This window comes from Aricia agestis, chromosome 14 (genome assembly GCF_905147365.1).
Source record: "Aricia agestis chromosome 14, ilAriAges1.1, whole genome shotgun sequence".
In the NCBI taxonomy this organism is placed as follows: Eukaryota; Metazoa; Arthropoda; class Insecta; order Lepidoptera; family Lycaenidae; genus Aricia; species Aricia agestis.
In genome coordinates this window covers 10,551,905-10,569,294 of record NC_056419.1, presented here as the reverse complement: position 1 = coordinate 10,569,294, position 17,390 = coordinate 10,551,905, and the positions used below count along the sequence as shown (strand labels likewise).

The following is a 17,390-nucleotide window of genomic DNA, read 5'->3' as shown; positions in this document are numbered from 1 at the left end:
AAGTCTTCCTTGTGGTTAACGTAAATAAGCCGCTTAATATAGTATATTGTTATTTTTACCAACCGCAATTGGAGTAAGTAAATAAAAAATGTAAGTGGTATGTCACATGCGATGCCTTAAATAAATCCAATGTATAGAAGTTGTATCATAGGCAGATTTGTCAGGACGGTACGCGCCGTACATAATATGAATTTGACGACCTCTGTGGCTCAGTGGTGAGCGCGTCGTAGCTCAAGCCGGGGGTCGCGGGTTCGAGTCCCGCCGACGGAACAAAAAGTTTTCAAAGTTCCTGGGTCATGGATGTGTATTAAATATGTGTATCATATAATAAAAATCTGAAATATATGTATAGTATAAAAGTATTAAATATATTTCCGTTGTCTGGTACCTGTAACACAAGTCCTTCAGGTACTTACCACAGGGCCAGACTGACGTGGTGTGAAGCGTCCATAGATATTATATTATTATTAATATGGCCCCTTATATGGGACCTCTTGTTCCCCCTTCAATAAAAAGGGACAATTGTTTACTCTTTATTTATTTTTTTAATTTCTAACATATATTCTTATTTTTACATTATCTTTTTTGCTTTATCTGGCTATTATAATACATATAATTTCCATTTTCATAATACATTTTGTTAATTCAATACTTTGTTTATTTTCGTTTAAATTCTACTTGTTTCCATAATTTATATCTATTTCTTTACATTATCTTATTTTTTATGTTTAACATTTACATTTTATATATTATTAATACCGCATATTAGCACCGCATAGTACACGAAATGCGGCGCGTACGGTGCGGACGAATGTGTGAGGTTTCACAATATTATTTCATACAACGAATTCTAAATTGTGGCGCGTCCTGCGCGTGCGTGCTAATAAGTGATAACTGATAACAGATCACGATAAATATTGAAAAAAAAAACTGTGAATTGATTTCTTCGATGGCACTTTTGATTTCTAACTTCGACGTAAAATTTATCGAATGCTACTTGACTAAAAGTGCTGATGTCATTGGAAGTTTATCTGAGTTTCAATTTTTATTAGCAAAACAGTAGTAGTCATTGCAATAGCTAGGCAATAAAATTTTAACGAGAAGATATTAAAATTGGGGACACTAACTATTATTACGAGTATTAAGTGCACACATTACTTGGAAATTCAAATAAATATCCATCTAACGAAAACAGGGGCCTTAGTCAATATGCATTCGATAAATATTACAGCTAATTAAAAAATAAAATGCACAGAATTTGACATAAAACATCGCAAGCGCCATATTGTCAAAGTAGCCATGTGTTATATGGGCATTTTTCAAATCTTTTGACCAGTTACTAACCGGAATGTCATTTTTTTGTGTATTAATTATGGCAATTTTTTCATATTGTTGGATAGCCCCTTTAATAAGCTTTTTATCGATGCTAAATATGCTATATTTGAACGAGCAATTAAATGGAAAAATGTTTTTCTAGACCCCTTAGAACAAAAGTCGTTCCAATTAGCACCTCTTTTAAAATGTGTTTTTGAATAAAAGAAACAATTATATTATATTTTTTTGTATTTTTTCGTATCAATTTTATCAGTTTCATTGACAATAAGAGCAAACAAAAACAATTTTTATCGTTTTTCTATAAAATAATAATTAAATTATCTCCAATTAGTAACATTTGTTTCATTTTGTACCCGAATTATACTCTGTTATTAAAAAATCGCAAGGTATACGACAGAGTCTCTTGGTGATTTAGATGAAATAAATCCAAATAAACAATATTTATTTTTTACTTCTATTCATTTTCTTATAAATTAACAAAGAAAAATAACATTTTCTGGAAAAAATCAGACTGAAAAAGATTACTAATTGGAATTCTTAGTTACTAATAGGAACATAAAGTTGAGTTCACAATTACAACTTTTTTTTATAAACTTGTCTACTTATTACAATTTAATCAGTCTTAAGAGGATACACCAGGGGCTAGAGAAATGAATAAAAAGTACGTGTAATATCTATAGCTGTCTCCCTTACCTCAAGCCTATACCGCAGAACGCGATAGAGACAACTGCAGAAAATCCAGAAAATCAACGATTCGTTGTCCCCTGATTCCTTCTCCAAAACTTAACCGATTTAAGTACTTTTTTCACTAATGATTAAAGAAAGGCTTGAGCTATGTTCCTATGTTTTGATTTTTTTTGTATAATCTAGCCATATCTGTTTTCTGGACGTTTGAACACAGCGGAAAATCTGACCATTTTTTTGGGTTTTTGAACGTTCATATCTTATTTAATAATTAAATTATGAAAAAAAAGAAAACATAGGGACATTGTATTAGTGGCCGTAGATATTCAGGAAAAAAATTATAACTCTACTAGCATTATCCAGGGAGGAAACAGGGGACAACGTTTGTATGGAAAATAGGGCGGTGTGGACTCCTCTTAATTAGAATCACAAAATATCAATCACAAATGTTATATTAAATTAATAACACAGTGTTGGCGAAATGACGCCATATAACTTTGTAATATATATTACAAAATTATTAGAGATGTGCCGATCATGACTTTGGCCGACTGGCCGATTAGTCGGCTGCAAAGAAGCCGAATAATCGGCCGATCATGGTTTCGGAAGTTTCCGTAACGCTTTTTACTGCTGTTTCGCGTCGCACGTACGCCGCCTGCAAACGTGTCGAATCGTGTTAAGTAGGTATGTGTACTTCGCGTACGTTACTTTATTTTGTTTAGCTATGATATGGTTGATGGTTTTCATTAAATATTTCATGTACATGAAGTCTCGATTTAATATTACATACTTAATTTGTTGTTAAAATTATATTTACAAAAATAATTTCTTTACAACTAGCAAGTAATTTCAGAAACACTTCTTTTACTTAATTTTAAAATGTGTAACACTGATTGAATGTGATCTGAACACATTATATAAATAATAATCAAGGTTTTCTTTAATATAATTTCAATAATAGCAAAAAGTAAAAAGCCGGCGCTTTTTGCCGACTATTCGCCGACTAGTCGCCGACTACAAAAGTGGCCGGATATTTGGCGACTAGTCGGCACATCTCTAAAAATTATACATAAAAGTATGATACTATCACGTATATACATATATATGTACGTATCAGAATGACCGATCAAAATAACCACTCAGCTGTAAAATATTATAATACATTTTAAAACTATTTGATACCTATGTATCACATGTGTAACACATCCTACTTCCTACTAATATTATAAAGGCGAAAGTTTGTTTGGATGTATAGATGTATAGATGTATGGATGTATGGATGTGTGGATGTATGGATGTTCGTTACTCTTTCACGCAAAAACTACTGAACGGATTTTAATGAAGCTTTACAATAATATAGCTTATACATCAGAATAACACATAGGCTAAACTTTTAACCGACTTTCAAAATGGGGGAGGTGTTATGTTCGTTTTCTTATGTTCAACGATTACTCCGCCGTTTGTTAACCGATTTTCAAATTTTTTTTTTGGTATATAGGGTATCATCCCAATTTGGTATTATATTTACAAAAGTGGTGATCTGATGAAGGATCCATAAGTAATCGAGGGAACTCCTCAAAATTTATAGGGAAACATGTGGTGACTTCGGTTTCGTGAAAAGTATTCTAAGCATATGCTACCAACAAGTAAGATTTTGCACCGAGGTATACCTAGTATGCCGTGGTTCGGAAGGTGCTGAGAGAACTCCTGATTCTTTATAGATCCAAGTTTGGGAGTTTCGGCGTTATTTTAAGAACGGAAAGTACATGCTACTATGCAAATTACATTCATCAACATCATCACTACCATATTATACCATGCATCGTCCCAAGGTTATGACTTATGACTCTTATGAGCCTATAATGACCCTGTTATTGGTACTTTTCATAGTCTTTTAGATCGAGACTCGAGTTTGTCAAGCGATAATTAAAAAAAATCTATACCTACCTAATATTATAAACTTGAAGAGTATGTTTGCTTGAACACGTTAATATCAGGAACTACAGGTCCGATTTAAAAACCTATTTCAGTGTTAGATAGCTCATTTATCGAGTAAGACTATAGGCTAAATATTATCACGCTAAGACTAATACGACCGAAGAAACTCAGGAAAATGTGGGAAAAACGGAGGAAATATAAGAAATTACCAACTACTGGAGCAATTTTTATGGCAATATTAAGCACAGATATAGAGTAGACCAACTGAAAGGAGTAGGGACATAAGCTATTTTTTATGGGAAAATGTACGGTTTCTGTAAAATCCCTAATTTACGCGGGCGAAGCCGCGCGGGACATCTAGTAATAAATAAAACGATAAATTTCCTAAATTGGCAGTCGTTCTGATGTTTGTATATGTAACAAACACCTGCTTCTAAAATAAAAATAATATCATTTTTATTACATTTTAAAAATCCGTAAATTTTTTACTGAGGACTCGGCCTTATACTTAATATCATTTTTATTACATTTTAAAAATCCGTAAATTTTTTACTGAGGACTCGGCCTTATACTTCCAATTAGTAACAAAATCCATTCCGGTTATATGTAACGTTATTTACATGACGTTACTAAAGTACATATCATGAGCTTAGATTACAAAATTTTGTATTTAACTTACTATTATATGCAATTCAAATAAACTTTTCTTATTCTTGGATACTTTATACGTAACTTCCTATAATTTTCATCTTAAAACAATTACATTGACCTATTAAATATCACTCTACTTACTGGAAGATGTTTTCGTGGACACGTTGCTCGACGACGAAAGTAACGAATTTTACTAATGATAGAGGCCCACAACAGAAACAGAATGACGTTAACTGTCAAAAAATAGTTGCCACATCACAAAAAATACTAAAATTGCTATGATTTCTTTTTGGAAGTCGATAAAAAACGACGTTACCTACCGGAAATTCCGGTTTTCTCGAAATCCGGGACAAAACAAAATTTGATTTATTTTCATATTTTTATATAACAACAAATAAACAAAAGATAAAATTAACAAAATTATATATTGTGTTACTAAAAAATTAAAGATTTTTATATAAGTTTCTAAGAATATTTCAAGATATGGCATTACAAAGTTAAGAAGGTATACAGGGGACATGGTGAAATTGGCACACCTGTTGTAACATTTTGTTATTTTATTTAAATTATGATTTATTTTTCAATCACTTTTCTATTTTATATTACTTTAAATGAAATTTGCTACCGATTGCCATTTACCGCGACATTTTTACTAGTTCTCATTAAATAATATAAAAGCACAAAGTCAGGGGACATTTTGTTTTCGCCGTGGTCAAAAGATTTGAAAAATGCCCATATCAAGATTTGATTTCAAATATCACCGACGAAATTATCGAATGCAACTTTTTATAAATTGGCCCTTTATGCACAGATATCAAGATCAAAATTCTACAGTCTTCTAAATTAAACAATAATATATCAAGGAGTTCCCGTAATAAAACATAGATTAAATATTTGCTCATATCAAAACGAATTTGACCTAATGGAATGAATTTGACAGTAAAATAGAACAGGCTCACTTAGCTCGGCACAAGTGTTTGATATCGAGTCAGCATTTCTAAGCGGACCGCGCCGATCAAATATTGTTTTCATCACTGGACCTCCATTTTAGCTTTTACTACTTGACCTTATTATATGAGAGTCTAAATCATCGATATATCATAATATGTTGGTAAAAGGTGCATCTCTCTGTTGAATCATGATGCATTGTCTATTGACATGATTACCACTACGATTGAGAAGCCGTAAAGCCGGGTCCAGACGAGTGTAACGAGTAATGTAAGATTACGTGTAATTTAGCGTCAACAGTGTGGACGGCACACGATCTCAAAGCGAATTGTCCAAACGAGCCTTAATGCTCGCGCGAAAACCGACAGCCGATGAATAAACACCGAGCGTTACATGTAATGCTCGTAGTGCCGTCCATACGTAGAATTCGTGTTACATTACACGGTGAATTACATTACACGTTACACTCGTCTGGACCCGGCTTAAAGCTCTTCTTGTGTTATGTTGGATATCCAAGATTAAGAAGCTAACAGTAGCACGTACAGTCGACATCACGAAATTGACCCTCTACACGTTCAATCCCCTGTATTGGTCAATCAAGGGTCAGATGTGGAGAGGCAGCAAAAGAAGAAAAAGTAAGAAGGATCTCTGATCTCTGATGGAAATAACTCCATTTAATGAAAAGTAACTGCACTATGAAATGAAAAAACCATAGATACTGAAAAATAACAGCAGTAAAAGGCTCAATGTAAATCCGTCAAATGATACAGCTGCAGAAAACATCGCAGTCATTGAAGCAATCGGTACAGCTGATGCGTAATCCAACGGCACACAAGAAGGGCAAGCAAACAAACATTAAACAATGAAACCGCAACGTATTCATCACCTAATAAACAAGTCGGATGTGCTAATTAATTTGCAGGCGCCAATAGCAGGCGCCAATGACAAACCATGGTGTTGAGATGAGGCTTGACTCACTACATGATTCAAGTACACTGTACAGTTATTTTTTGGAACGTTAAAGTACAAGGTATTGAGGCTTTCCAATTCTGAAATGTAGGTGAGCTGAGTGTTAGTTTTTATGAAACCAATAATACGTACGGTAAAATTGTGGATCGTATCAGCGCCCCTAATGGCAAACAATGGAAACTAATTCGACGACGACGTGACCAAAAAATCATACTCAATCCTTAAAATATTCGTAGACAGATCTTACTAGCTTTAATGCGGCAAGGAAAACTACGTAGCTCAGCTATTTAATACTAACTTGTGTTTATGATTGTAGAAACCATCTTTCTTTGAAATTGATCTCGTAGAGGATATCATCTTGGATGTCCCTAAATTCCTTTACAACAATTTATTTTGATTTAAATTTAAGCAACGCTCTGGGGCAGATATTTCTAAAATCACAAACTTACAGCGCAATATAACGAAGTGAAATCAACAGATACTGAATATTTATAAAGGATAACAAATAATCAGCTAACAAAAACGCTTTCTATTGTTTGTGACCGGCAATTAACTATAGCAACGGGCACTATACACATAGTAGTTATAGAACAAAATGTATATAATTTGTATGACTTTTAACGTGACTATTATCGACATTTCATTTCTGGTAATAGCCGATCGGCTCGACAATGGCGTACTATAATCACTGAGACCACACAAACGTAATTGAGACATAGATATTATTATGTCCTGGGTACTTAGTTAAATTGTGTTCGATAAATTATCGGTTCGTTATCGGTTCGATATCTAACTTCGCTTACGAAACTTATCAACGTAGTTAGATATTTCATATTGACAATGTATGAGGTTTGACATAACGCGTCGCTAGGTGACCCAATGCTTATGTGTTTGTCTCTTGTGTCTTCTATTATTATCTAATGTCAGATACCCAATATTATTAATAATCTCAACCCTCGCTCACAAATCTACCAAATGCAATTTGACTAAGTACCCTGCTTTACATTACTTACGAAATTTCTGACGGTGGGACTTAATTTAATTCGAGTTACGAAACGTCAATGTGATTTGGCTGCGGAATCATGTTCTAATATACCATTAATATGCTCGAACTGTAATTAGATACTTAAGGTTTTGATTTAGTTGAATCCTAAAGTTCTTAAGGTACCATTTTGATCAAAGCGGCAAACGACCGCGACCGATACTAATCTATCTATACTTAATATTATAATTCTGCAGAGTTTGTTTGTTTGTTTGTTTGAACGCGCTAATCTCAGGAGCTACTGGTCCGATTTGAAAAATTGTATAATTGTATAAAATTGTATAATATTTATTGAGGAAGACTATAACTTATATTTTATCACGCTAAGCCTAATAGGAGCGGAGAAATAGAAGAAAATGTGGAAAAAACGGGAGAAATTATATGAAATTGCTTATTATCTTAAGAACTACTGGAGCAACTTTTATGTTATTTGACAAACATGAAGAATATACCACGTGAAGGGATATAGGCTATTTTTTGCGGAAAAATTGTTCCAGTAGTTCCGGTTTCGTGAAATTTTTAAATTACGCAAGCGAAGCCGCGCGGAACATCTACATAGTAATAAAATCGTAGGAAAGTCAATTCTGTACATTGAATATTTTTGTACAATAAATAATACTTGGTATGTGATCTACTATGCTAACGCGGACGAAGTCGGGGGCAACAGCTAGTATCTATATATTAATACGCGAGCGAAAAACTTTGGATCCCTTTTGACGAAAAATGCGGAAACGTAGGTAATTGAAATTTTGCACAGTTATAACTTATAGTTAATATGGTGAAGGAGTGCATCGAGCTAATATTATTTTGAAATTTTGCTTTTATCATGCATTTATTTAACAAATAAAAAATTACGCACACTACAATGTGGACACTACCATCTTTTTGAATGACAAGCCTATACATACGAATTATACTCTTGGTTGAAGTATGTTGTCAAATAAAAAATGGATTGTTTTTTTTTTATTAAATCTGAAATAGTCAATACTTTAAACAGGGAACCAAAAGAAGAAGATAATTAAATTGAAGGTCGAATTTCGACCATTGGGCGTTCCAATAATATGCCACATTATGACATCTCTAGTTCCAATAATATGCCACATTATGACATAATAATATCTATGGACGCTTCACACCACGTCAGTCTGGCCCCGTGCTAAGTACCTGAAGGACTTGTGTTACAGGTACCAGACAACGGAAATATATTTAATACTTTTATACTATACACAAGCTTTTGCCCGCGGCTTCGCTCGCGTTAAGAAGTATTATTGTATACAAACTTTCATCCCCTATTTTAACCCCTTGGAGGTAGAATTGATCAAAATCCTTTCTTAGCGGATGCCTACGGCATATCATCTACCTGCATGCCAAATTTCAGCCCGATCGGTCCAGTGGTTTGAGCTGTGCGTTGATAGATCACTATGTCAATCAGTCAGTTACCTTTATATATATATATATATATATATATATATATATATATATATATATATATATATATATATATATATATATATTTAAAATTTTTATTATATGATACACATATTTAATAAACATCCATGACCCAGGAACTTTGAAAACTTTTTGTTCCGTTGGCGGGATTCGAAGCCGCGACCCCCGGCTTGAGCTACCAATGCGCTCACCACTGAGCAACATAGGTTTATAGGTTTCATTTTTGCTCAACGCCACTACAAAGGGCGGCGCCATGGGTTGCTAGACCAATGTCGGTAGAAAATGAAATATCATTAAATGGCATTTTATTTGAGTTCTATTCACATTTAGCCCTTACCCTCTTACTAAGATATTTATGCAAAGTATAAGTTCTATCACAGAATAGATAATGTTCTATGCAAGGTTCGGTGTATTTGCCGGCGTAGTATGAATTTTGTACTAGCACACTTTTGTACTAGAAATTCGTACTAGCACATAATACATATGTATATATTATACGTGGGAGAGCCATGCTTCGGCACGAATGGGCCGGCTCGACCGGAGAAATACCACGTTCTCACAGAAAACCAGCGTGAAACAGCGCGTGCGCTGTTTCACGCCGAGTGAGTGAGTTTACCGGAGGCCCAATTCTCTTCCCTATCCTCCCCTTTTCTCTCCCTTTCCCATCCCTACTCTCCCCTATAATTATCCTATTCCCTTTTAAAAGGCCGGCAACGCACCTGCAGCTCTTCTGATGCTGCTAGTGTCAATGGGCGACGGAAGTTGCTTTCCATCAGGTGACCCGTTTGCTCGTTTGCCCCCTTATTTCATTAAAAAAAATAAAAAAATGTGCTAGTAGTGCCATCTGCTCCGACCTTCTTCCCTATTAACATAATCGAGAATCTAACTTTAAATCTTGCTTTTATACCAGGCATATCGTATTCGATTTGTTACATCTACTGTTATAGCTAGCAATTGAGCAAAAACCTGCTATTACAGCCGAGCAAAAAACGTCTAACATTGAAATTAAATGCTTATGATTATTAAATCAATCAATAGTACCACGGTCCACGGTCTCCCAAGACGAACATACGTAATGAGCTTATTTAGTATCAAGTGATGTCACATACTGGAAATGTGTTTTGACACTGGGCCCAATTGCGCCAGTCTGGGTTCAATCGCTGGTCAAAAGTCATGCCTTCTCTTTCATAAATACGAAAAACTGGAGAGACAACTTATTTGGTTAATCCACGGTTATGTCACGGTAATATAGCATTACCTTGGTTAAGCTTACCATAGAATGGTGCAACAGGGCATCATATGCCGTCGTCTCTATGATCCCAGTACGAAATATCTATCGCTGTGACAATTCAGCTACACAAATGTGTAGCTGAATTGTCACAGCGATAGTTTCTTATAAAATTAATAGAGGTTGTCATCAAAATCACAAAGCACAGAATTTCATACAAAGACATTTAAATTTTTATGATATTATGATGTATTGCATCAAACACCGAAGCCCTCGAGTAGCTTTGTCCACACTGTGCCTCTTTCTGTTCGTCAAGGGCATGCGTTATAGCGCAGTCAACAGCGAACGTGAGGCATGCCCGCGACGCATGCTGACCGTATCCAAAACTTAAAAAATTACAATATTGGCGTTGCGTTCCTTGACGCGTTCAATTATTGAATGCGCCAACATGAAAGTTGATGACGAAAATTGAAGATGAAAGTGCACAGTGCCACAGACATAGCTATTCGCCGGTTGGACTTCACGACAGATTCCTAGCTTTATTTACATTAATCACCCTAAATATAATATATAGTTGCTAGTAATTTTACGTATCACTAGTTGAATCTGTATGAACTGCAGAAACACGATATTCTCCGGAAGTCTAATTTTTATTAGTAATTTATAACTGAGAATATCCGTAGCTACCACTGCTAGCGGGGGGCCTGTCCTAGGCTCCTTTCCACATAAAAAATAAACGGCCTACCCTTTTTATGTTGCCGCATCAATCACATGATTATAATATGGAGACGTTTCTAAACATTTAATATGCCCAATTGTACAGTTCTATGCGCTATTAATATTACTAGAGATCGCCCAATGGTCGAAATTCGACCTTAGAATCAACGACATTAGGACTACTACCTATATTTAATAAAAAATATTAACTAAGTATATCATATTTTTTTTCAACTCTTGTCTCTGGGACTCAGCTGATCTCAGACTGGCCGTGAAAGCATTATTGTCTAAGTCTAATCTCAGATTCAATAAAAAACTATAATCCATTTTCAATTTGTCACCTTGTTGTCAACAGACTTCAACCATAAATAATTGAGTACAATTCGTATGTATAGGCTTGTCACTCAAAAATCTGTCATCTTTCCTAGTGTGTGTGTTGCAGTGTGTGTAAGGTTTTATTTGTTAAAAAAACATATGATAAAATCATAATTTCAAAATAATATTAGCTCTATGCACTCCTTCACCATATAAACTATAACAGTGCAAAATTTTAATCACCTACGTTTCCCCATTTTGCGTCAAAAGGGATACAAAGTTTTTCGCTTGCGTATTAATATATAGATATTCAGAAGTTATATTGATACCATTAAATAAATACTTTTATTGTATTTTTTTTCCTATCATGTTTCTAGTTTTCAATGAGGCGCATTGTAATGATTTCCCAATTAAGCCTAAAATAGGCAAGCAATATAAGTGGCAAATAGTTAATTTATTAGCGTATCCGCCACGAATTTGTCACAAATTATAAAAAGGCAAAGTTCATCCGCTTCTCATTATTCGGCAGTGAACAATACGCACATTTTTTGTTTACCCGACGTCATCGTCGTATTAGCGAGTTCACGGAGACCTCAGGATTTTCCATAAACTGAGCGAATACACTAAAAATAATTTGTGACCTAACGCCGGCGAATTGTATCGTCTCAATCATGCGCTAATAGAACGACAAACAGAATATAAAAAAGCTCAGGCGGATTTAGCGTCTGCACATGTCAAAGTCCCAATATTGAACCGATCGATACATCATCGAGAATATTCCTCACATCCTTTATCGTATACACTCGCGAAGTTTATGCGACGACTCATTAGCGGCAGATAAATAAATGTCCTTTCGTCGGGGGCTCGACCGTAAAAATCTATTAATCGGACGTGCGTACCTCGACGGTGGTCACTATTTATACGCGATCGGTACGGCCGGTAATGACGACATGATTGGGGACAGCCGACATGGAAAACGAGTAAAAATACAGCCGTGATAAATGGACGGGCGAGGCACGCGCAGCGCCGATGATCCCTGCCGGGGTCATGATTCATGAAACATACAGTATCAATACGTGTTTCACTACCGGATTTTGTCCAAAATAATTGCTATAAGCTACTATTGAAACCAGCCCCGGATTTATAAATAGGGTGTTATAGGCTACGCCGCCTACGCCCTATGGCCTAGGGGCGGCAGCGAAAGATTTCGTACATGTGGCGGCGGAAATAAAAGGTGGCCTACTCAGTACTCTCATAAAAAATTAAATTCGACAGCGATAGCTCTATCTCTTTTACTTAAATAAATATATTCACAAAGCGTATAAAATTTTCAGATAGATTAAAGGTTAGCTGACTCGGTCTGTCAGGCGACTTTACCCATAGAGGAGCAAACTTTTCATTCGTAGTTATTCGCTGTGTTTTTATTAGAAAAATGGGTCGGATATTTGTGAAATCTGATCATAAACATTGCTAACATAAAAGATTAAATATTGCATCCGACAGCGTTTTGGAGAAATAAGTCGGCGTTTGTATATAAAAAGGTCTGGTAGCCTTACGGGTGGTACATTTATCTATCCTTAACTGACGTACAGATGCGAGTCGCCGAGCGCGATAACAAGGACGAACTATCTGAGAAATGTCGATTGTTATTTATGATGAACACAGTCGACATCGTCGAAAAGCGTCCAACAAAAGACTAGACAAATGGCCGAGATAATCCCCTAGTTAATGCCCGACAACGAACAAACAGATCGTGCAGTAAAAATTCAGACGTTGTTGATCTAAGGTTATGAAGTATCATTTTCTAATGAGTGCGACGACGCTGCGACGAATACCTTTCGAATTCCAAACGGCATCGCGCGTGGGCGTCGAACACACGAACGTTAGCTAGATGTGACCGGGCAATTGAATCCGAAAACGTACCGCGATGCCACTATGCAGGCCTCGGGCGTCGGCCCACGCGCGCCGAGATTTATAACATTACCCATATTCGGTCTAGAGTGGCGCCAATTCGACGCTCCGAATTAAAATCCGCCGCGAATGCGAAAAGATATCGCATTTGATAGATGCTAGCGAAGCGTCTGATTTACAGTTCGGAGTTGTTCTGATGAAAGTGATCCTAACGTCCTTGGCAGAAAGGTCTTGCCGGAGGCAAAATAACGCAGGATACTCCGAGTGCGTCGAAGTCGCGTCCACTTCCAAAGCACTTGTCGTCCTGACGTCGATATCAATCATGAGGATCCTCGCCAGACACAAAACCTTTTAGTGTTCTACACAAATTGGTGCTATTTTTCTTGAGGCTTTACGCATTTATTGTATGTTTAATTGTACCTCCATAAAGATGCACACTGAGCTTGAAATACATAATATATTTTCTAGACTTAACACGTACTTTATACTTAGCCGAGCTTTGTAAGGGCTCGAGTCGTCACACCTTGACTGACTGATGACAACACATCTACATATTATATAAAAATAACTATGTCAAAGCACAAATTAATAGGCGTGATATACTAATTAAGGGATATACTAGGGCTCGCTTCGCTCGCCCTGATTACAATAATTGGCAAAATGTTAACAAATCGCTTAAGCAGTAGTGTTATAAAGACGAGGTAGCAAGGAGCTATATTATGGACGATCAAATACTTAACAGATGTATGCAAATGTATGTAAGAACTTTACTTACTCCGCTACTATATTTTCAGGTGGTAACATCCGGCCAGGCATTAAAATTTTCTTATGATCCACTCCCGCTGATTTTATTAGCTGCAAATGAAAAAGCCATAAAATTGCCCATATTTCGAACCATCTAATAAAAGAAGTACTTATTTAAAGAATAAAAATATAGTCTACGCGCACAAATAAGAACTTATTAATAATCCTTTGACATAAAATATTGCTTACTCTTTCATAAATATAAACAACGAGAGAGACGAGAGACTAGAGACACGAACTCTATACCAGATCGGCGCATATAGGCTAAGACTATTTCGTACATACTGACTTCGCATTCAATAGCTCAAAGACTTCAAACATATTGCTAGTGTTAGTTAAACAATAATAAATATCGGTACAACAATAGAACATTAACAAATTAACACGCGAAACGAAATGATCATCGTAAAACAGGCGTACGCTAATTGTAATTAAAACCCACGTAACTATGAACTATCTGGACTGAAACTTGTCTTACGCGACTCAATTTGTGGTATGGTCCAACGACAAAATATAACAAATCATCAACTTATGGTTTTTAGGTAAAGACAAACTTATTTTCGTTTAACCGTAAGTCAAACTCAAGTAGAGAAAGAAACTCTTGCGGAACTTAATAGTGATCTCAAATGCGCAATAGAAACGAGGACTTAAAATAATGTACAGCAAAGCCATTGCCTTTTTGGTGTACCCAAAGGGTAATGCAATTTACATCTCTTTCTAATAATCACGAATAAAGTAATTTATATGTTACTAGCTGTCCCGGCAAACGTTTCTTTGCCATATAAAGTATTTCGCCCGTATTATTTTAATGAAGTGACTAAATAAGTATGTTACCATGGCAACGTCCATCGCTATCCCGTCGCACAAACAATGGTCGCCGTCAGTCTCGAGTTGTAATAATTTACTATTATTTATTCAACAAATGCACTTATCAATATAAAAAGTACCCAGTAGCCGATTCTCAGACCCACTGAATATGCATATAAAATTTGGTTAAAATCAGTAAAGCCGTTTCCGAGGAGTACGCGGACTAACATTGTGACACGAGAATTTTATATATATAAGATTTGACTCTACATTTTCTAATACTCGAAATGTATTAATTAGGCCACACGCAAACATTTGTGGTGTCTTCGGGAATATTTTTACGATCGAATTATGCGCGAGATGAATACGAGGCAATCAGGCGCGAACGCGAACAAAGCATCGTAGCGGAAAATGTGACTTTCAATCGTAAAAGTGAGCATAATTTTATTGCTTCCCCGTACAAGACGTGAGTCCCACAGGCGCTATCTCGGTAACTAACGTCCACAACACCACGTTTTACTACTTTGCATTATTAGATGTTACACACAAAAACATTGACGCGTTTAAAAATCCTAACACATAATATAATATGTCTTGAAAAGGACGTCAACAAAGGAAAACCTCAGGTAGTTTTTAACGGAAAAGTTTTTGGAACATTACTACATAATATGTACTAAGAGTTCTACAAGATTGTTCGTTTGGAAAAGGTTGAAAATTTATGGGTTAAAATTTAAAAATTCTTAAATATATTACGTGTAAATCACAGACATAGATCTTGATCTATGTCTGTGGTGTAAATAGTATTAGTTTTCTTACTTGTGGATCATAATATCGTTTTGTATTTGTTAGGTCTATGACCAATCCTAGGTTGGGTAATGTCTGTAGAAGCGTTTTCACGTCCCATCTGAAAAAAGATAAAATAACATTACAACTGATTTGAAATCCGCATTGGAATTATTAATAAATGTACTAAAGGTGATATACTAAAGGTAGATAGATCAATTTAAAAAATAGATACGTACATCTCTTTTATTTCAGGATTATTCGTTTGAATGCTCTGCAACAAAACAAAAATTGGGTATAATAAAATAGTACAAAGACAATTTGAACACTATTAACACAAGCCCGTGGTCATAGACAATAATTGTTCTTTGAAAACGCCGCACGTAGGCGACAGTGCACTGATAAGGGACCTGATCAATCATCGGCCAGCCCTACCTCACCGGGGTCAACGACCGCTTGGCCCACCTGACCACTCCAACACGGGACATCCGAAAACCAATCACCTATTCCCTATCGACACCCAAACGAACTAAAGATTCTCGGAACAGAGTGCCTTAGTTAAAATGCATTCGCCAGTTTCGATAGTGAAGCTAGCTGTCAAAAAAGTATTATTTGACATAACGCATCGCTAAGTATGACAAATCTTAAGAGCCACGGGACTAGAGATTCGTCAAATCCCATACATTTTTGACATCTAACTTCGATATCGAAACTAGCGAATGCATTTTGACTAGGGGGCCGAATTCCAGGCCTAACACTAAAAAGGTGGCGGTTATAATTCAAAATCACTGTAATCTTCGAAAAACGGTGCTCATAAATCGCCAAAACCCATGGCACCCCGGGCGAGCGGTTAAAAAAATTCGATTTTGCTCAAAAATATCAATAAAATGACAGGCATCCCGACGTAATACCAGGTTAGGGCGGCCATATTTTATCACGTGTTGACAAGATCGAGGAGATTGCGGCGAACAATTTGGACCGTCAGCAAGGGGTTAATTTTCAATCGGAACCTGCCGGTGGCCGTTATAAATAAAAGCCTAAAATACCGCGAATCGCCCATAAATAATACTTATTGGTGATTAATTTAAAGTTTGATTAACTTTTTATGTTCGCTTTTAACAAAATATTGACACGAGAAAGCTCACATTAATCGGTAGAGTCTTCTTTTGATGATCACCGAGAGGCAATTCGAAATTCAATTAATTTATGTTTTGCGGACGACTCCACTGAAAAAATGTTTGCCGAATTGCTTCCGAACGTTTTGGTTAATATCTTTCAATTCAATTAACCCTATTTGCTTAAACAAGATCCTTTTCTTGAGGTTAATTCAGTACGAACGTTGCTGGTAACCGAAATTTTGGCATGCTTAATATGAAGACTTCTTAAATTGTTATGTTATTTTAAACTAAAACAGTTAAAATATATATTCTATAATAAGTCTTTCTTGGAGCGATGCATGAAATAGAAATGGTGAGTCAACAGTGTCGGACGTATAAAGTTTCAATTGTATCAGACAAGTCTTGTCAGTGCCAAATTGAATTTATGGCGTAATATCATATTACTGATCGCAGATGAAAGTCTATCATATCATAATGTAATCTACGTGCAGTTCTAGCATCACATTGTTTTAAAATTTAAAGCATTTGCTTCTTCAAATTTGATGAATCATTCGCTTCTTCAAATTTGATGAATCTATCTATACTAATATTATAAGAAGAGTTTGGAAGAGTTTGTTTGTTTGTTTGTTTGAACACGCTAATCTCAGGAACTACTGGTCCGATTTTGAAAAATTATTTCAGTGTTAGATAG

At 35.7% G+C, this 17,390-nt stretch overlaps 1 protein-coding gene across 3 annotated transcripts in view; it reads right to left on the bottom strand.

Annotated features, from left to right (window-relative positions):
- Positions 1–17,390, bottom strand: part of LOC121733862 (RNA/RNP complex-1-interacting phosphatase) — a 62,681-nt gene that overhangs the window by 20,752 nt on the left and 24,539 nt on the right. For all 3 annotated transcript variants that reach the window (XM_042124250.1, XM_042124251.1, XM_042124252.1), the window contains exons 3-5: positions 15,821–15,855; positions 15,615–15,702; positions 13,963–14,042 (exon numbers count right to left, since the gene is read on the bottom strand). In XM_042124250.1, the coding sequence (XP_041980184.1) occupies positions 13,963–14,042; positions 15,615–15,702; positions 15,821–15,855 (203 nt within the window). The remainder of the gene's footprint in view (positions 1–13,962; positions 14,043–15,614; positions 15,703–15,820; positions 15,856–17,390) is intronic.